Source organism: Oryctolagus cuniculus, chromosome 4 (assembly GCF_964237555.1).
Source record: "Oryctolagus cuniculus chromosome 4, mOryCun1.1, whole genome shotgun sequence".
Taxonomy (NCBI): Eukaryota; Metazoa; Chordata; class Mammalia; order Lagomorpha; family Leporidae; genus Oryctolagus; species Oryctolagus cuniculus.
Window position 1 is genome coordinate 173,065,024 of NC_091435.1, and position 17,084 is coordinate 173,082,107.

At 54.3% G+C, this 17,084-nt stretch overlaps 1 protein-coding gene across 1 annotated transcript in view; it reads right to left on the minus strand.

The window, feature by feature from the left end:
- DCLK3 (doublecortin like kinase 3) overlaps window positions 1-17,084 on the minus strand; it is a 48,018-nt gene that overhangs the window by 3,574 nt on the left and 27,360 nt on the right. Inside the window, exon 2 of the mRNA XM_070072954.1 lies at window positions 14,289-16,117. Within this exon, the coding sequence (XP_069929055.1) occupies window positions 14,289-16,117 (1,829 nt within the window). The remainder of the gene's footprint in view (window positions 1-14,288; window positions 16,118-17,084) is intronic.

The window sequence follows — 17,084 nt, forward strand, 5'->3', positions numbered from 1 at the left end:
AACCAGCAAAACCATGATGAGAAAACAGAAGGGAGCAACAAGTAGGCAATCCTACTGATTGCCAAGATTGTCAAGATAAGCAATGAACAGACCCGTACAAGCCGACAGCTCTGACCTCTGTGACCCACGCCCCCGTCTGCAACTAAAGAACCCGTGAGTTAATTCACTGCACCATCCAATATGGCAGCACCATACTGTCAGCAGATGGCTGTTGAAATTCATTCATTAAAACTAACACACTTCATGGGCCTAGCAGGCCCCTGGGACTAGTGACTCCCCACTGAACAAGCGCAGGGAGCATTTCCCACTTCCATCTCACAGCAAGTTCTGCTGGACAGCACCGAGTTAGAACAAGGATCCATGACACCTTAGCACATGAGAACCAGAAACATCTGTGGGTAACGCCAAGGCCGGGCAGTGGGGAAAGACAAGGGGGAATCAAATGAAGAAGCAGACAAATACGCAGGAGGCAGATGTTAAATACAGACCCTAACTGGCCAGAGCGAGCAATGAAGAACCCAACAGGCCAGGAGTCTTTGCAAAACACCAAGACTTGTACCTGGGTGGCCTTGGATGACTTTTTCACTCATTTGAGTCTCCATTCCTCATATATATATATATATATATATATATATATATATATATTTTACAGGCAGAGTGGACAGTGAGAGAGAGAGACAGAGAGAAAGGTCTTCCTTTTACCATTGGTTCACCTTCCAATGGCCGCTGTGGCCGGTGCACCGCGCTGATCTGAAGGCAGGAGCCAGGAGTCTCTCCTGGTCTCCCATGCAGGTGCAGGGCCCAAGGACTTGGGCCATCCTCCACTGCACTCCCGGGTCACAGCAGAGAGCTGCACTGGAAGAGGGGCAACTGGGACTAGACCCCGGTGTGCTGGCGCTGCAGGCAGAGGATTAGCCTATTGAGTCGCGGCGCCGGCCCTCCATTCCTCTTTCATTTGAAGGCTTGTAGGGTGATAATTCCCAGCACACAGGCCCATGTCAGGAGTGCCACTCAGTAAAGTGTTAGCCCTACATGGCCAATAGTCCCAGTTTGCCTTGAACTTTTAGGGGATTTTAAAGAAGGTCAAATAAATCATTTTTAAAAACCGAGAAAATAGGCCAGTGCCGCGGCTCATTAGGCTAATCCTCCACCTGCGGCGCCAGCACTCCGGGGTTCTGTCCTGGTTGCTCCTCTTCCAGGCCAGCTCTCTGCTGTGGCCCAGGAGGGCAGTGAAGGATGGCCCAAGTGCTTGGGCCCTGCACCCGCATGGGAGACCAAGAGGAGGCACCTGGCTCCTGGCTTCGGATGGGTGCAGCGTGCCTGCCGTAGCAGCCATTTGGGGGGTGAACCAATGAAAGGAAGACTGACTCTCTCTCTCTAACTTTGGCTGTCAAAACAAACAAACAAAAACAGAGAAAATATACAGCTACCCTCACTCTACATGAATAGAAAGGCTCAATTCCATGGGGCTGGCGCTGTGGCAGGTTAAGCCACTGCCTGCAGCACCAGCATCCCATATGGGCACAAGTTCGAGTCCTGGATGCTCCACTTCTGATCCAGCTCCCTGCTAATGCACCTAGGAAAGCAGCGAGAGATGGTGCAAATCCCCGGGCCCCTGCACCCATGTGGGAGACCCAAAAGAAGCTCCTGACTCCTGGCTCCTGGCTTTGGTCTGGCCCAGTCCTGGTCATTACAGCCATTTGGAGAGTGAACCAGCAAATGGAAGATCTCTCAACTCTGTCTCTCCTTTCCCTGAAATTTTGCCTTTGAAATAAATAAATATTTTAGAAAAGAAAGACTCAGTTGCTGCCACCTGTCCCCATCAACATGCATCCACGTGAGTTTCACTCAAACAAGTCCAGGCAATTGGCTTTCTAATCTCTGGTAAAACAATTCCCACACAACGGTATTTGCATAGAAGATGATGAGTGTTTGGTAACACTGAGTCATTCCAGGAAAGTTCATCTCAAGAGGTAAGTGTAACAGGCATTTAGGTCACTCTGCAAGAAACAATAAAACGAGAGAGAGAGAGAGAACAATAAAAAAAAAAAAAAACAATGGGGAGCAAGGCAGCCTGTGCTGCAGCAATTATGAGTTACACTGGTACCCTGTAAGCCATGGAAGCCGTTTTCCACTGCAGACAGAGGTTAAGTAATTGAGCACCCATCAAAACGCTGTCCTCCTTCAATACTCCATGGTGCTCACAAAAGTAAATGTGAGGAGCAGCTATCCTGTGTCCCATCAACGACGACGGCTGATCAGACCAAAGGCTAAGCAGGTGGCTAGTTAGGCCACTACAGAGACACACCTGGGCAGTCCCAGCTGAGTAAGAAGTCGCACCAGTGCCACCAGAGCTGTCGGCACCCTCACCTCTCCACCAGAACTGGGCACAGGTTCCTAACACTCGGACTGGCCACTGGAGGCAGTAGGGCCTTGGGGGAACTCTGGTTCTTCCTGTGCCCCATGGAGCCACGGGAACTCCTGGAAATGCAAGATGGAGCAGCCACCCCTGGTCTCTCCAGACCAGAATACATTTCTCACTCTTGCTTCGGTTCCCGTCAAAGGCCTTGCATCTCCATAGCAGCGTGTCCTTGAGCCTGAGTTACCCACAATCTCACCAACAGCTCCACAAGTAACCTAACCAAATGCAAAGTCATAGACTTAGAACCAAAAGACAAGTCTGTTTGGTTTGCCAACAGAGACAGATGTAGCCCAAAGAAGGACAACAGAATGACGCAGGCCAGAAAATCCCATTTGGAAGGGAGGGAAAACAAGATAGCGTGGTGCCTAGAATTACCAGCTGGAACATCTACGTTCATCACACTGGCTGGGTAATTACTGGGAAAAAAAAAAATATGTCCCTCACAACTATTTTGTAAATATTCCCAGTTAAATGATCAGCCTTAAAACCGTTTGGCTGATGGAGCCCACAAAACTAAGCTGTGTGTTCCCACCATGAAATACTGGAAATATTCCCTTCCACGTGGAAATCCCAAAGCCAAAGCCGGGCTCCACGGACCACTAACAGAATCCACGTCAGACTCTCGCTGTGAAAGTGTGCTTGGCCAACATCCAGCTACTGCGGGCACGTGCTTCAGAACGCCACATCTGAGGGGGTTGTCCCTTAGTTACCGTTCAGCCTTCTCTGACGCAACACTAGGCCTCCTCTTGTCACATCCTCATCGCAGGAGCACCCACTAGCAAGCACAGACCCGGGGGTAGTTCTGGTGGTCGCTGTTTGTCCCTGCTTATACAGTGGCCCCAGGCTGCTTAGGTTTGATAAATATATATATGATTGACTGATAGATTTGAGAGGCAGAGTTACAGAGAGGAGACAGGGAGGGAGAGCTGCCATGCTCCTATCTTGCTCCTTGTCATTAAGTGAGCCACGTCCTCCTGGACGCAGTGGGACTCCTGAGACCAGCCAACTCAAACTTCTGCCCGGCGGGAAACGTATCTGAAACACCTCGCTGTGAGATGACCGTTCGCTTGCATGGAGCCTGCCATGGGGCAGCATCGTGGCAGAGCAGGTGAAGCCAACACCCATCACACCAGCATCACTCGGCTGAGATGCTGGTTCAAGTCCCGGCTGCTCCACTCCTGATCCAGCCCCCTGCAAATGCACCTGCAGGGCCGGCACTGTGGCATAGCAGGTAAAGCTTCTGCCTGCAGTGCCAGCATCCCATATGGGCATCAGTTCGAGTCCTGGCTGCTCCATTTCCAATCCAGCTCTCTGCTATGGCCTGGGAAAGCAGTAGAAGATGGCCCAAGTCCTTGGATCCCTGCACCCACATGGGAGACCAGGAGGAAGCTCCTGGCTTCTGATCGGCACAGCTCTGACCATTGTAGCCAATTGGGGAGTGAACCAGCGGATGGAAGACCTCTCTCCCTCTCTGCCTCCCCTTCTCTCTCTGTGTAACTCTTTCAAATAAATGAATAAATCTCTTTTTAAAAATGTACCTGCAAAAGCAGTGGAGGATGGCCCAAGTGCTTGGGCCCCTGCACCCACACAGGAGACCCAGTTGGAGTTCCAGGCTCCTGGCTTCAGCCTGGCCCAACTCTGGCTGATGTGGCCCTTCAGGGAGTGAACCAGCAGATAGAGGATCTCTTTACCTCTCTCTCTCTATCTAATTCTGCATTCCAAATAAATAAATCTTGTTTTAAAAAAAGAAACCTCGCCACAACACAGCCCAGCAGCTGCAGGCATCAGTCCATCCTCTGCCAGTTGACGTGGGAGGAGTCACCCCCGTGTGGATTCAGAATGTGCCCCCTAACCACCTGTTTTCTAAATCTGGCCCCTGGGATGACACGGATGGACACATCCCTTCCAAAGATGGAGAGCAAGGGCCCTGACTCCCCTGCTGGCCTGCTGGCTCCTCCAAGTTAGCATCGTAGGACCCCCCAGCTCACCCCCACAGGCTCCAGGCTCCTGACCAGCCCCTCCCCTTGCTCCTCCCTGCTCTAAGTGCAGCCCCTGACCCCTGACCAGCACCCCCCGCAGCCCTGGCGGTCCCCACGTCACTGGCACTCCTGTGGAAGAAGGCCCAGATTGGAGCACCACACAGCAGGTGCGATTCCGCCAGCATCACAGAGCTCAGGAGTCTCAGCTAACAGCAGCTCTGTGTGGCCATTAAGGCAGCCAAAGACCCCTTGAACCACCTACCCAGAAAGCCTCCCCTGGCACACGGCGCCCACGCCTCTGCCTCTGGTCTAAACTCACCGCTCACTTTCCTGCTGAGGCTGTCTCCAACGGCCCCCTGGCTGCAGGTCATCAGCGCCCCCACGTCCATCACCCCCTTTCCCGGCCACGCCAAAGGGCTCTGCTTTGAATCCAGGTGGCCTGCATTACTTCCATGGCATCCAGCTAACCCTCCGGGTGATCCCAGGCCCCAAGAGGACTGAACCCCTAGTCTCCCTGTCTTCCAACAGGACACAGATTAAAATGGGATCTTGCAATTTTCATCTCTGAACACAAGATGGCAGCAGAGTACAGCCCCAAAAGCAAACACACCCTTAAAAATGAAAGCAGCAGCAAAGTGTTTTTATCTTTGCCAACTGCTCACTTCACCCGTCACGGCTCTTTTGATTTTTCCCTCCAAGGTCCAGTTCCTTTTTTTTTTTTTTTCTAATTTAAGGTTTGTTTGTTTTAAAAGGCAGAGAGACGTAGAAAAGAGCAACAAAGAGATCTTCCATTTGCTAATTCACTCCCCAAATGGCCACAAAAGCCTTGTCTGGACCAGGCTGAAGCCAGGAACCAGGAACTCCATCCGGGTCTCCCAAGAGGGTGGCAGGGGCCCAAGCACTTGGGCCACCGTCTGCTGCTTTCCCAGGTGCATTAGCAGGGAGCTGGATCAGAAGTGGAGCAGCCAGGACTCAACCCTGTGTTCTGATATAGGATGCCAGCATTGGCCCGACGACAGCCCTGAGGTCCATTTCCAACTGCCTTGAGGACTGACATGACCCTAGAAACCAATCCACAGTAAAACGCCAATGCCTAAAGTCAGTTTACACTTCATCAGCAAAAGACACAGTAACACAGAAGAATGAAAAAAACAGTGGGACGAAAGCCTCCCTCGGGACCTGTCACACACCTGCACAATGTGTCAACACTTATATTCCTTCAACAGTGTGAATGATATGGCTAGAATGTCCAAGGCGCCATCCCGGTATTAGGAACCCAGCAGTGAGCAAAACAGATAAACCTGGCTCCATGATACCTCCATCCTACGAACAAGCATTGTGCAAGCAAACACAAAGGGTCAGAGAGCAACGGGTATCATGCAACAAGAAAAGTGAGATAAAGGCTGTGCTGGCTCTTACGGTGTCCACGAACCACACGTGGCTACTTATCCTTAAATAAGACGACGCTCATTTTTTCCGACACCTAAGGTCTGTTTCAAGTGCTCCTGTTTCTAGCAGCTACCATATCGGGCAGTGTGGATACAGAACATCTCCACCGCCCCAGGAAGTTCTGCGGGACGGTGCTGGTAGGGACCAAGCAGGGTTGGTGCTCTAAGGAAGGGCTCACCGAGGTGGCCGCGTATGAAGGAAGTCAGGAGGAGCCACGTGTTTCCTGAGGAGCAAGTTCTCGGGTGGAGGAGGCAGCAAGCGCAAAGGCACAGGGGTTCAGGCAGCACAGCGTGGGAGCAGCCGGCAAGAGCAAGGGTGGACTGAGAGGCAGGGCGTGGCTGCAGAGGAAGGCGGGCCCATCACACAGGCCCTCCCAGGCCATAGACATGAACTCGGCTTTCATCCTGAACGTGGCAGGAAGCCAGCTCGGTACACACGTTGCTAGGATGCACCCAGCACTGACTCACAGCGGGGCAGCTCGGCTGATGGAGGAATGTCCGCTCAGCTGCAGGTGTTTCCTGGATCCAATCTCCCATGTCACAACACACGTCCGTCACCACCTGCCTATCACCTGGCTGACTGGATGGGCAGCTCTAACTCATTGTGCTTGTCCCTGACCCTGCTCTTCTCCCAGAGTTTCCCCACCCAGAGAATGGCTCTGTATCACCTAAGGGTACTGTCATCTCTCCCAACATAAACACCACAACCTTCGCTTCCTCTACATGCCGCTTCAGCTAGTGCCCAGTCCCTACAATCTCAACAATACGTACGCGTGCACACACACACACACACACACGTGCACACACACACATGCACACACACACTTGAAAAATGTATCTGCGGTGCCGGTGCTGTGGTGTAGTGGGTTAAGCCTCCACCTGCAGTGCCAGCATCCCACATGGACGCCAGTTCAAATCCTGGCTGCTCCACTCCCAGTCTGCTCCCTGCAGGTGCACCTGGGAAAGCGGAAGATGGCCCAAGTCCTTGGGCCCCTGCACCTATGTGGGAGACCCAGATGAAGCTCCTGGCATCAGTCTGACCCAGCTCCAGCTGTTGCAACCATTTGGGGAGTGAACCAGTGCTTGGAAGATTCTCTCTCTCTCTCTGCCTTTCAAATAAAATAAATAAATCTTTTTAAAAAGAAAGAAAAGGAAGGAAAGAAAGAGAGATCTATGCACAGCACCTACAGCTTTCCATCGCTGTGGCTTGTTCCCTCCTAGTCGGTGGAAACTTCACCGCAGGGGTGACAGCACTGAGGGGAGAGGTCTCTGAGAGGCCATTAGGCAGCGAAGGCTCCACCCTCAAGGTGGGATTAGCTCCTTTATAAAAGGCCGACGTTGGTCTCCGCTGCCATTCCACCTCCCACCACGCGGTGGCAGCAAGCAGACGCTCCCTAGACGTGCATGGAGACTTGCCAGCCAGCCTCCAGAGCTGTGAGAAAATGAATTTCTGCTCATTCCCACCTAGGCAGTCTCCAGTATGGTGACCCAGCAGCACAAGACAGCCCCAGACAGCCATCCTCCATTCTATCCCGAGCTCAGCCTGGCTGCCATCCCCATACCTGCACGGCTGCAGCCCTCCTCCGTCAGAAAGGCGAGGCCACAACCGACCCAGCTGCAGGTCGGAAGCACCCGTCACCCTCGAGGCCTCTCTCCTGATCTGCCGTGTTGGATCCATCGCAGGTCTGGTCTTCTCCTGCAGGATGACGGCCTCGTGCACCGTCCACTGCAGCCCCCAAGGCCGAGCCCCATCAGCTCTTGCTGGGCCTGCGCCAGGCCCCTCACCCTCTCCACAGCCCTCACAGCCTCCGATGGATGGGACGTCCAGGAGGAGAAACCTGGCGAGCCTGTGTTATCACATTGGCACAACTAGACCTCAAACCCCAGAAACTTCCTGACGAGCCTCCCTCAGCGGCTTCCTCAGACTGAGGATATTTCGAAAAGAGAGACAAGGCAAGTGTGGAATGCCCCGCCCCATATCAGAGAGCCTGGGCTCAGACACCAGCTTCCTGCTAACACAGACCCTCAGAGGCAGCTGGGACGCTCAAGTGGTTGGGTTCCTGCCACCCCATGGGAGACCCAGATGGAGCTCCAGGCTCCTGGATTTGGCCTGGCCCAGCCCCGGCTGTTGCAGGCATTTGGGGAGTAAACCAGTGGATGGAAGATCTCTCTCCCTGCCTTCCAAATATATAGAAAATAAATTTCTCAAGGAAATACAAAGAGTTTTAAGAAATACACTCTCAGATCCTCAAGGACAGTCTCTCAGAGAGGAGCCACCGCCGACACATGAACCCAGCTCCCGAGAGGGCGACAGGAGTTGTTACTCTGCGTGGCTGAATGATCTGAACTTGGGTACCCCTCGCAGAAATGACGTCACCGCTCCGGAAGAGATTCGCCAAGTTTAACACACACGAATGATGCTTTCCAGTTGCCCTGAGGTTGACGTCAGAACTGCCAGACAGCTGTCTCTTAGAGGCTGCTTCCGAAGGCACAAACAGGAAGAGTCTGGCCCTGCAGTGAGACGCCGCCAGGACCCCGGCAATGAACATCAGAGTGCCCGGGTCTGATGCTTCTCCAGCCGTAAACTCCTGCTTCCTGCTAACCCAGATCCTGGAGTAGCAGCAGGTGGCCCAGGAATTCTGTTGTTGCCACCCCAAACGGGAGACCGGGCTGTGTTCTCAGCTCCCAGCTTCCACCCAGCCTGGCCCCAGCAGCTGTGGGCATTTGGGGAGTGAACAGCGGATGAGGCGAGCTCTCCCTCTCCCCCTCCCTCTCCCTCTCCCTCTCCCTCTCCCTCTCCCTCTCTCCCTCTCTCCCTCTCTCCCTCTCTCCCTCTCTTCCTCTCTCCCTCTCTCTCTCCCTCTGTGTGTGTGTGTGTGTGTGTGTCTGCCTTTCAAATTAACTTTTTTTAAAGACATTTACAGAAGGCAGAAAAATCTTAATCACCAAATGACCCAATATCTAGAATTTTGAAGACTTTAAGAAATTTCCCGAAACCTCTGGCTGGGCAGCCAAAGCCTGGACAATTGGGTTCAGAGAACTCCATTTTCCTGCTAACTGCTGAACTGGACGTTGACAGCCACTCTCACTGGCTCAAGCCTACAGTCGTGACGGCAGCGTTTTCTGAACAGCAGCAGCCTGGGTTCTTGAGATGAGCTCTCGCTCACACACCCTGGTCGTCTCACTCCTCCGATCAAAATCTATCAAAACCGCCCAGTGACCTCAAAGCCCGCCTCACCCTCTCTCTCTCTAGCGATTTCCCATCAAGGCTGAAACCCACATTTCCTGATTTCACTAAGCACACCCTGCTGAGGCACACTGCATGGTTGTCCTGGCCTCTAATTCACGTGGTTGCGGTAGGAAGCATCTGTGATACGTGGAGTGCGGAGAGAAGACACAGACGCCTCCGTCTCAGAGATCACGGCGGGGCTGACAGAAGCGGAGCCCTGCTGTCCAGGCACACACCTGCCACACAACCTGGCACACAACCGAACCAGCGCCCAGCACAGCCGGCGCCACCAAGTCTTTCCTGTACGTCCAAGGACAAGTGGGAAAAGAGCTTAGGGAATCATATTCAACAAAACGACTGACCAGGTTGACTCTACAGGGACAAGGGGCAAAGAGTATCAGGTGACCATGGCCAACCCTGGGGACATCGCTGACTACCCTGAGCTAGTCACAGTCGGTAGAAAAATCTACAACAAAGATTGTAGACAAAGATTGTTGCTTCCTAGAACCGACCAAGGGCCACAAAGAGGGTGCAACATTGCTCCCAGCCCAGCTGGGACTTGTCCCCTGTTCCTACCACCCCACCCTCACTTCTCCCCCAATTCTGAGGGTCTCAGCCTCAAGTCTCCAGAGCTCAGCCCCTGGGCTGGGGGCATCAGGGAGGGTTGGGGCAATGAGCATCACACAGATGAGCCAGGGTGCCTCCCACCTGCTCCCTTGTAGCCCCGTTTCCAGGGCAGGAACCCACCCTTCTCTTCTCTTCCTCTGGGAGAAATTCTCTCCCATGATCCTGCTGAGGTCTGACAGCACCTCAGTGCCTCCCCCAACCCCCGTCACCCCAACCTCCCATCTGGGACACTTGCTGCAGATGGCCTGGCCCGTCCACACCCACGCTGGCTGGGGCAAGTCTGATCATCACTTCACCGGCCCCTCCATCCCTAGGGCCCAGCCAACAGCATCCAACACAGTCCCCCACCCCCTCCTGGGGAGCACACGCTGGCAGAAGAAGCAATTAACACTGATATTTCTGCAAGCTGGAAATCCTCATAATTAAAATTTCTCAGCAAGATCTCAGGAGTCTGAAACCCTACAGGCAGACGAGCACTAGCATCGCACCAGGAAAAGCGATCAGGAGAACTGGGGGAATGCAGGCCTCAAAGGCGACTCCAGGGCCGTTATCAGCGCTAAACACCTCTGTGGCTAGAACAACAGAGCAAGCACGCTCTCTGCACTGAGATCTCTCGGCACATCAGAAAGTCTGCAGAAGCTGTGTCATCGAAAGTCACTTCTCACACAGTCACCTTCCTAAGCTTAGCAAAGCGTGGGTCTCCATAGAGACAGACGCCACCCATTGCAGGGAGAAGCAATTAGTTTGACAATGCAAAGCTTAGCACAGCACAAAACACCGAATTAAAGGCAACTGAAGAACATTAATTGATGGACAGTAATCACCATGGTGATATTAATATTGGTCTTAGAATACAAAGCAAATTTGCAATGTAATTATTATAGCAGCAAGTGTAGCAATGTCAGCTTTCACAACCTGGATGGTGAGCCCATTGTCAAGTCCAAGATTATCTTCACCTCAGTGTGCAAAACTGAAAAACGCCAGCATCAGGCAACCTTGAGGCTTCTGATAATGCTATCCTGAATTTAACCACCCAGAGAAAGAACATGTTTTATAAAAATGCAACAGGTGTGTCTAGTTGTACAAATGCAAGCTGACAAATTATCCACAGGAGAGCAAATACATTAGCCTATTCCACAAAAGATAGTTCCAATACTCAAATATCTACCTTTCATTATTTTTTAAGAGAGATGCATTTATTTATTTGAAAGACAGCGACAGAGAGATCTTCCATCTGCTGGCTCATCCCTCAACAGCCACAACGGCCAGGGCTGGGCCAGGCAGAAGCCAGGAGCCACGAACTCCATCCCAGTCCTCCATGTGAGTGGCCTGGGCACAAGCACTTGGGTCATTTTCTGCTGCATTCCCAGGCACATTACCAGGGAGCTGGATCAGAAGAGAAGCAGCTGGGACTCGAACCAGTGCCCATATGGGATGCCGGCATCGCAGGTGGTAGTTTAACCCAATGATGCGGTGTCGGTGTCCCGTATGGGCGCTGGCTTGTGTCCCAGCTGCTCCACTTCCAATCCAGCTCTCTGCTGGCCACGAATACATAGCTTTCTAAGTTTCTCAGGCAGCCCTGCTATCATCAAAAAAAAAAAAAGTTTTCAATCTAAAAAATACAATGAATGGGCTTTTTCCAAGATCAGAAAGGAGAAAAGAGTCGATATATCAGTTGTGATCAACAGCAATAGCCAACAGCTCATGGATGTCGACTGAAATGTGACATTACTGGGGCCAGTGTCGTGGTGGAGTGGGTGAAGCTGTGGCTTGTGACACCAGCATCCCACACCAGAGCACCCGTTCCAGTCCTGGCTACTCTGTGCTTCCAACCCGGATCCTTGCTAATATACCTGGGTCAGCACTGGACAATGACCTACGTACCTGGACCCCTGCCACCCCCATGAGAGACCTGGATGGAGTTCTTGACTCCTGGTTTTCCTGACCCAGCCCAGTCTGTTGTAGCCATTTGGTGAGTGAACCACCGGATCTCTCTCTCTCTCTCTCTCTCTCTCCCCCCATCTCTGCCTTTCAAATTAAATATTTTAAAAAAAAAATTATAATCCCTGCATTTTGCCCCTTCTCTCTCCTATCCTTCTCTCTCTCTCTCACTCTCTCTCTCTCTCTCCACACACACACTCTTTTGGCCCAAAGCACTAACAGCACATAAGTACTGACATTTAACTCCAGGAATGACTTCTCAGGGACAATTAACTCATCCACACTAAATGCATTCCTTGCAGGTTGTTGTTGTTTTTAACTTCCTCGAGCAAACCGCTCCGCTCAATCCAAACCAGTGCTGACTCCGTCCATTCTAAGATAGCGCTGACACGTAAGTCCCTTCCCACAAGCCAGAGCCTCTGCTGCCCAAGAAAGGGGCTGACTCAAACCTTGTTAGAGAAGGCAGTCTGAGCTAATTTGTCCCCAAAAGAAAATGGCCCCGCAGGCAAATGACCTCCTTGCACGCGTCAGAGAACAAACACGTGCCCAAAATGCTCAGCTCATGGGATCCACCGGGCTTCGAATCAGAATCTCCCCTGCTTGGACAATTCAGGCCCCGAAGACAGAAACAACCAAAAAAGTAAGGGGATAAAGGACAGGGACGGGGCCAGTGCTGTGGTGCAGTGGGCTAAGCCTCCCCTGTGGTGCCAGCGTCCCGTATGGGCGCTGGCTTGTGTCCCAGCTGCTCCACTTCCAATCCAGCTCTCTGCTGTGGCCTGGGAAAGCAGTAGAAGATGGCCCAAGTGCTTGGGCCCCTGCACCCACGTGGGAGACCCGGAAGAAGCTCCTGGCTCCTGGCTTCAGAGTAGCTCAGCTCCAGCCTTTGCGGCCATTCGTGGAGTGAACCAGCAGATGGAAGACCTTTCTCTGTGTCTCTCTCCCTCTCTCTCTGTAAAACTACCTCTCAAATAAACAAATCTTTAAAAAAAGGAAAAAGAAAGCTTCTGGGGAATGAACTAGCAGATAGGATCTGACTTTGTGTCTTCTCTGTGTTTGTGTGCACCCCTCTCAAATAATCAAGACAATAATTTTAAGAAATGGTTTTGGTACTCCTCAAATTTGGTAAAAGCAAGGCTGTTTGACATGACGGCCAAGGTAGACCTCACTTCAGCAGATAATGAGCCCAACGCTCTGCTTGTGGGAGCCGTTTGCAGACAGGTGAATGCAGAGGCAATGCTTCCGGGAGCGGGCCAAAGCCATGGGAATTCAATGAAACAGGCTAAATCCATGCACCCCCCCGTCCAGCCCCTTCCCGAAACATGGCCTACGAAGGTCACTCTGCACTCTTGCATTCCTTTACCCGCAGCTCTGGGCACCATGGCTCGCTCAGCAGCAGCGTTGTTTCAACGTCGCAGCCGTGAGCGTGGCCGCCCCTGACGCAACCCTCCCTCCCTGCCAGGCAGCACACCAGTCTCCACTCATCATCCAATCAGTACTGAGGAAGCGCCTACCATGTAGAAGACTGGCCCGGCTCACAGAGCAGGGTCTGACCAACACAACCTCACCGTCGGGAATCGTCTCTCCATAAGAGGAGGAAGACAGAGAAGTAAACGTGGAGTACTTCAGGGGGTGGCAGGGGCTATGAGAGGGGGCGGGGGCGGGGGTTGGATAGAGCGAGGTTCCCTGTCCTCACAAAGACCGCCGGGAATGCACAGGGCTCAAGCACAGCAGGCCACGCAGGGGCATGCACACCGCTGGGATCCAGGCTCTAAGTAAGATGGTGATGAAGAACTCAGGGCTGCAGGAGGCTTCTGCTCTAGACTGGACAGAGTGGCCAGTGGAGGTGACCCCAGGCTGCGTGAAGGCGGGCAGACTGAGCCAAGCCAGTAGCTCCCAGTGGCCGAGAGGGAGCCCTCTTTGTGTCTGGATTTTATCACTGAGGGGCTCGCTCTCACCTCGGGCACCACGGTCACAAAGCCCCTGGCACCCACAAGAGAATGTGTGGCAGCACAGGGAGGGGCTGCCGGGGGCCGCTTTCTCCCCCCCATGCCCAGCCTGCACGCAAGCTTCCGGAGTAAGCACCCTAACTTCCTCTCTCCCATAAATGAGGACACCAAGGCCAGACAAGTACAGGACTTCCCCTAGGGTAAGAAAGCCCGGACTCAAACTCAGGGCGGCTGATGCCGGAGCCAGTCTCTGATGCCCATCCCACCCACACAGACCCCCACCCAGCCGCTCCTTTTGAGCTCCTTGACCAAGCGTTATCTTCAAAGGGGCCAGAGGGGTGTCTCTCTGCGAGAGGGCCTCAGGGTGGACACTACGGCTTGATGGGCAGCTGCTGCCGGCAGACACCCCAATACGTAGCCAGAGAACGTGCAAATCCCCAAGGAATCGAGTGTACGTGGTCACTGTGAACAAGGGAGAAACAGTGCCCTTTTATTTAAACTAGAAGGTGACGTCATGAAAACCAACTCATCCCAGCCACTTAGGACCTCCAACCAGAGTTTTAAATACTGGAAAAAGCAAGCTAGTACCATAGCAGTGATACTCTAGGGTATGCAAGCAACAGGGAACAAAGCAATTAATATCACTTTATCCTGTATGCCCAAAATCACCCTCTCCCCCATAGCTGCAGGGCTTACCAGAAGGTTCTCTGGCTTCAGGTCCCGGTGGACGACATTCTTGTCGTGCATGTGGACGAGAGCCTTGCACAAGTCCAGGATCAGGAGGGCAGCGTCGGGCTCCGGGAACTTCACGCTCTCCACGATGGCGTCGAAGAGGTCCCCTCCGCGCACGTACTCCATGATCAGGAACATCTCCGTCTCGGTCTCGTACACCTCGTGCAGCTTCACGATGTTGGGGTGACACAGGCTCTGCATGATGGCGATCTCACTGTCCACCATGTCCTCCTTACCCTGCAGTCGGGTCTTGTCGATGATCTTCATGGCATAGGCCAGCCTGCTCTCGCGGTGCCTGCACTCCTTCACCACGGCAAAATTGCCGTCCCCAACCACGCGGCCGGCCTCATAGTGCTTCTCCACGCTGGCCATGATGATGCCCGCGGGCCGTGGCTTCCGGCCGCCGGGCCGCTCCGGCTTCTTCTCCTCCAGCCTCGTCCTGGGCTCCTTCTCCGCCCGGGCGGGCGGCTCATCTCTGAGCATCGTCTTCCTCCCCGCCGACACACTTGCCTTTTTCTCCTGCTCAGAGCCGGCCTGGTGCTCTCCCCGGGGCCAGCCGCCAGGCTTGGCGCCGCAGAGGAGCCTGGATTCCCTCTTCACCTCTCGCAGCCCCTCCTCTGTGGCCGCGGGAACTTCCTTGGCGTCCTTCTGCGCCCTGGCTGCTACGGGAGCACGGCTGTCCTGGCCCCCTGCGCCCCTGTCCTCCTCCTTGTCTGGGCTCTTGCCCGGTCGCCTCTGCTCCCGAGGGCCGTCCTTGGGGCTGCTCCCATGGCTCTCGTCCTTGCGCACGCCCTCCCCACGGGCGGGGATGGCCTCGGGTGACCGCCTGCAGCTGCGTGTCCTCGCCAGCTTCTCCGAGCCGTACCTGTGGCACTGCCCCAGGTCCAGCTCGCTGGTGCCCACCGACAGCCGCTCCCTGTGCAGGCTCTGCTGCAGCTCCCTCTCTCTCTTGCACTTCTCGCACCTGATCAGTTCACCGGGGGTCTTCTCGCTCTCGGCCCCCGGAGGCTTCTCTGCACTCGCGTGTCTCTCCTCAGCAGTGGCTTCCTTGGGCAGCTTGCTACCTGCTTCAGGCTCCCGTCTCCCTCTCACCCATTTCTTCCAGGTCCTGGGCCTGTCCTCGGGAGCCCCAGGCTCCACGGGGCTCTTGCCCTGGTGCCCGGCGGCCGCCTTGCACCGGGGAGCCTCGCCACAGCTCTTGGCGCTCTCGGGCTCCCCGACTTTCAGAGCCTTGCTGTAAAGCCTGTGTCTCAGCCTTGGCGAAGGGACCCGGCTGTGCTGGGTCAAGGTCAGGGCCCGGGCTTTGTGGGGGTACAGTTCTTCCATAGCCACCTGGATGCTTTTCAACGTCAACGGCTCTTTGCCCATGGCTATGAAAGCATCGCCCTCCCGGAAGAAATCAGAGACGCTCCTGATCTCCCTGCCCTTGAGGTTAAACAGCTTCCGCACGCGATCGTGCTTCCAGCGTGGGAAGCCCAAGGCTTCCGAGATGTCTGTGATGAGCTGCTCGAAGGTCTGCACGGACCGCCTGCTGAGAAGCAGGGTCACCTTGCGCAGAGGCTGCCCGCCCAGCTTCACCACGGTCACCACCCGGGGCTTCGGCGGGCCGTTCTCAGCAGGCGCCGGGTGGGGGCTGTTCTGGGGGCTGAACACGGGCACGGCCGAGCCCCGCGGCCCCACCAAGGGCTTCTCCAGCCGGCCCCGGCCCGCGGGCAGCCAGCCGCCCTGCAGCTTCCGCTCCGTGATTTTTGAGCTTAAATATTTTAGGGAGTGCTCACAGAGGCCTCGACGTCCTGCAACAGGAAAGGAGGAGAAAGAATCAGTCAAGAGGAGTCAAGAGGGCTCCGGGCTTCACCAGAATGCTCCGACAGCCGCTGCTCCTGGTCGGAGTGGTCTCCCAGGGACCTGTCAGGTCATGTCCCGGGACTCCTCTGTGAGAAAACAAGAGTGCAGGACAGTCTGCACGGGGCCGAGATGACCCCTCTAGAACCCCCATGATGGACGAGGCTGAGGGAGCCCCTTCCAGGCGAGCCCTGGCTCTGGGCACGCAGCTCCTGCTACCCCAAAGGGAGCTGGCATCCTAGGATCGGTGACTGAGGTGAAAGGCCCAAGGCTGGTTTCCCAGGAAACACCAACAAGAAACCAGAACGTCCTGCAACTGTGGGGGGCTCAAATCTTACCGATCTCTGAGGCCGGCGCTGTGCCGTACTTGGTTAAGCCTCCACCTGCAGCACCAGTATCCCATCTGGGTGCCGGTTCGAGTCTCAGCTGCTCCATTTCCAATCTAGCTCTCTGCTGAAGGCCTGGGAAAGCTTTGGAAGATGGCCCAAGTGCTTGGATCCCTGCCCCCGCGTGGGAGACCCAGAAGACACTTCTGGCTTCAAATCAGCCCAGCTCCCGCCACTGCGGCCATCTGGGGAGTGAACCAGCAGATGGAAGACCTTGCCCTCTCTCTGTCTGTAACTCTGCCTCTGAAATAAATAAATAAATAAATAACTTACCCACTTCTTTGTTAGGAGTAGTTCTCTAAGCGTGACTTTCAACTCAGAGTGAGGCAATGTGGGAAGGAAGGTTCTTTTCTTTCTTTACATTCATTTATTTGAAAGGCAGAGTGACTGAGAGACAAAGAGAGATCTTCCATCTGCAGATGGCTGCAACAGCCGAGGCTGGGCCAGACTGAAGCCAGGAGCCTGAAACTCCATCCTGGTCACCCACAAGGGTGGCAGGTACTTAGGCCTTCACCCACTGCCTTTCCGGGTA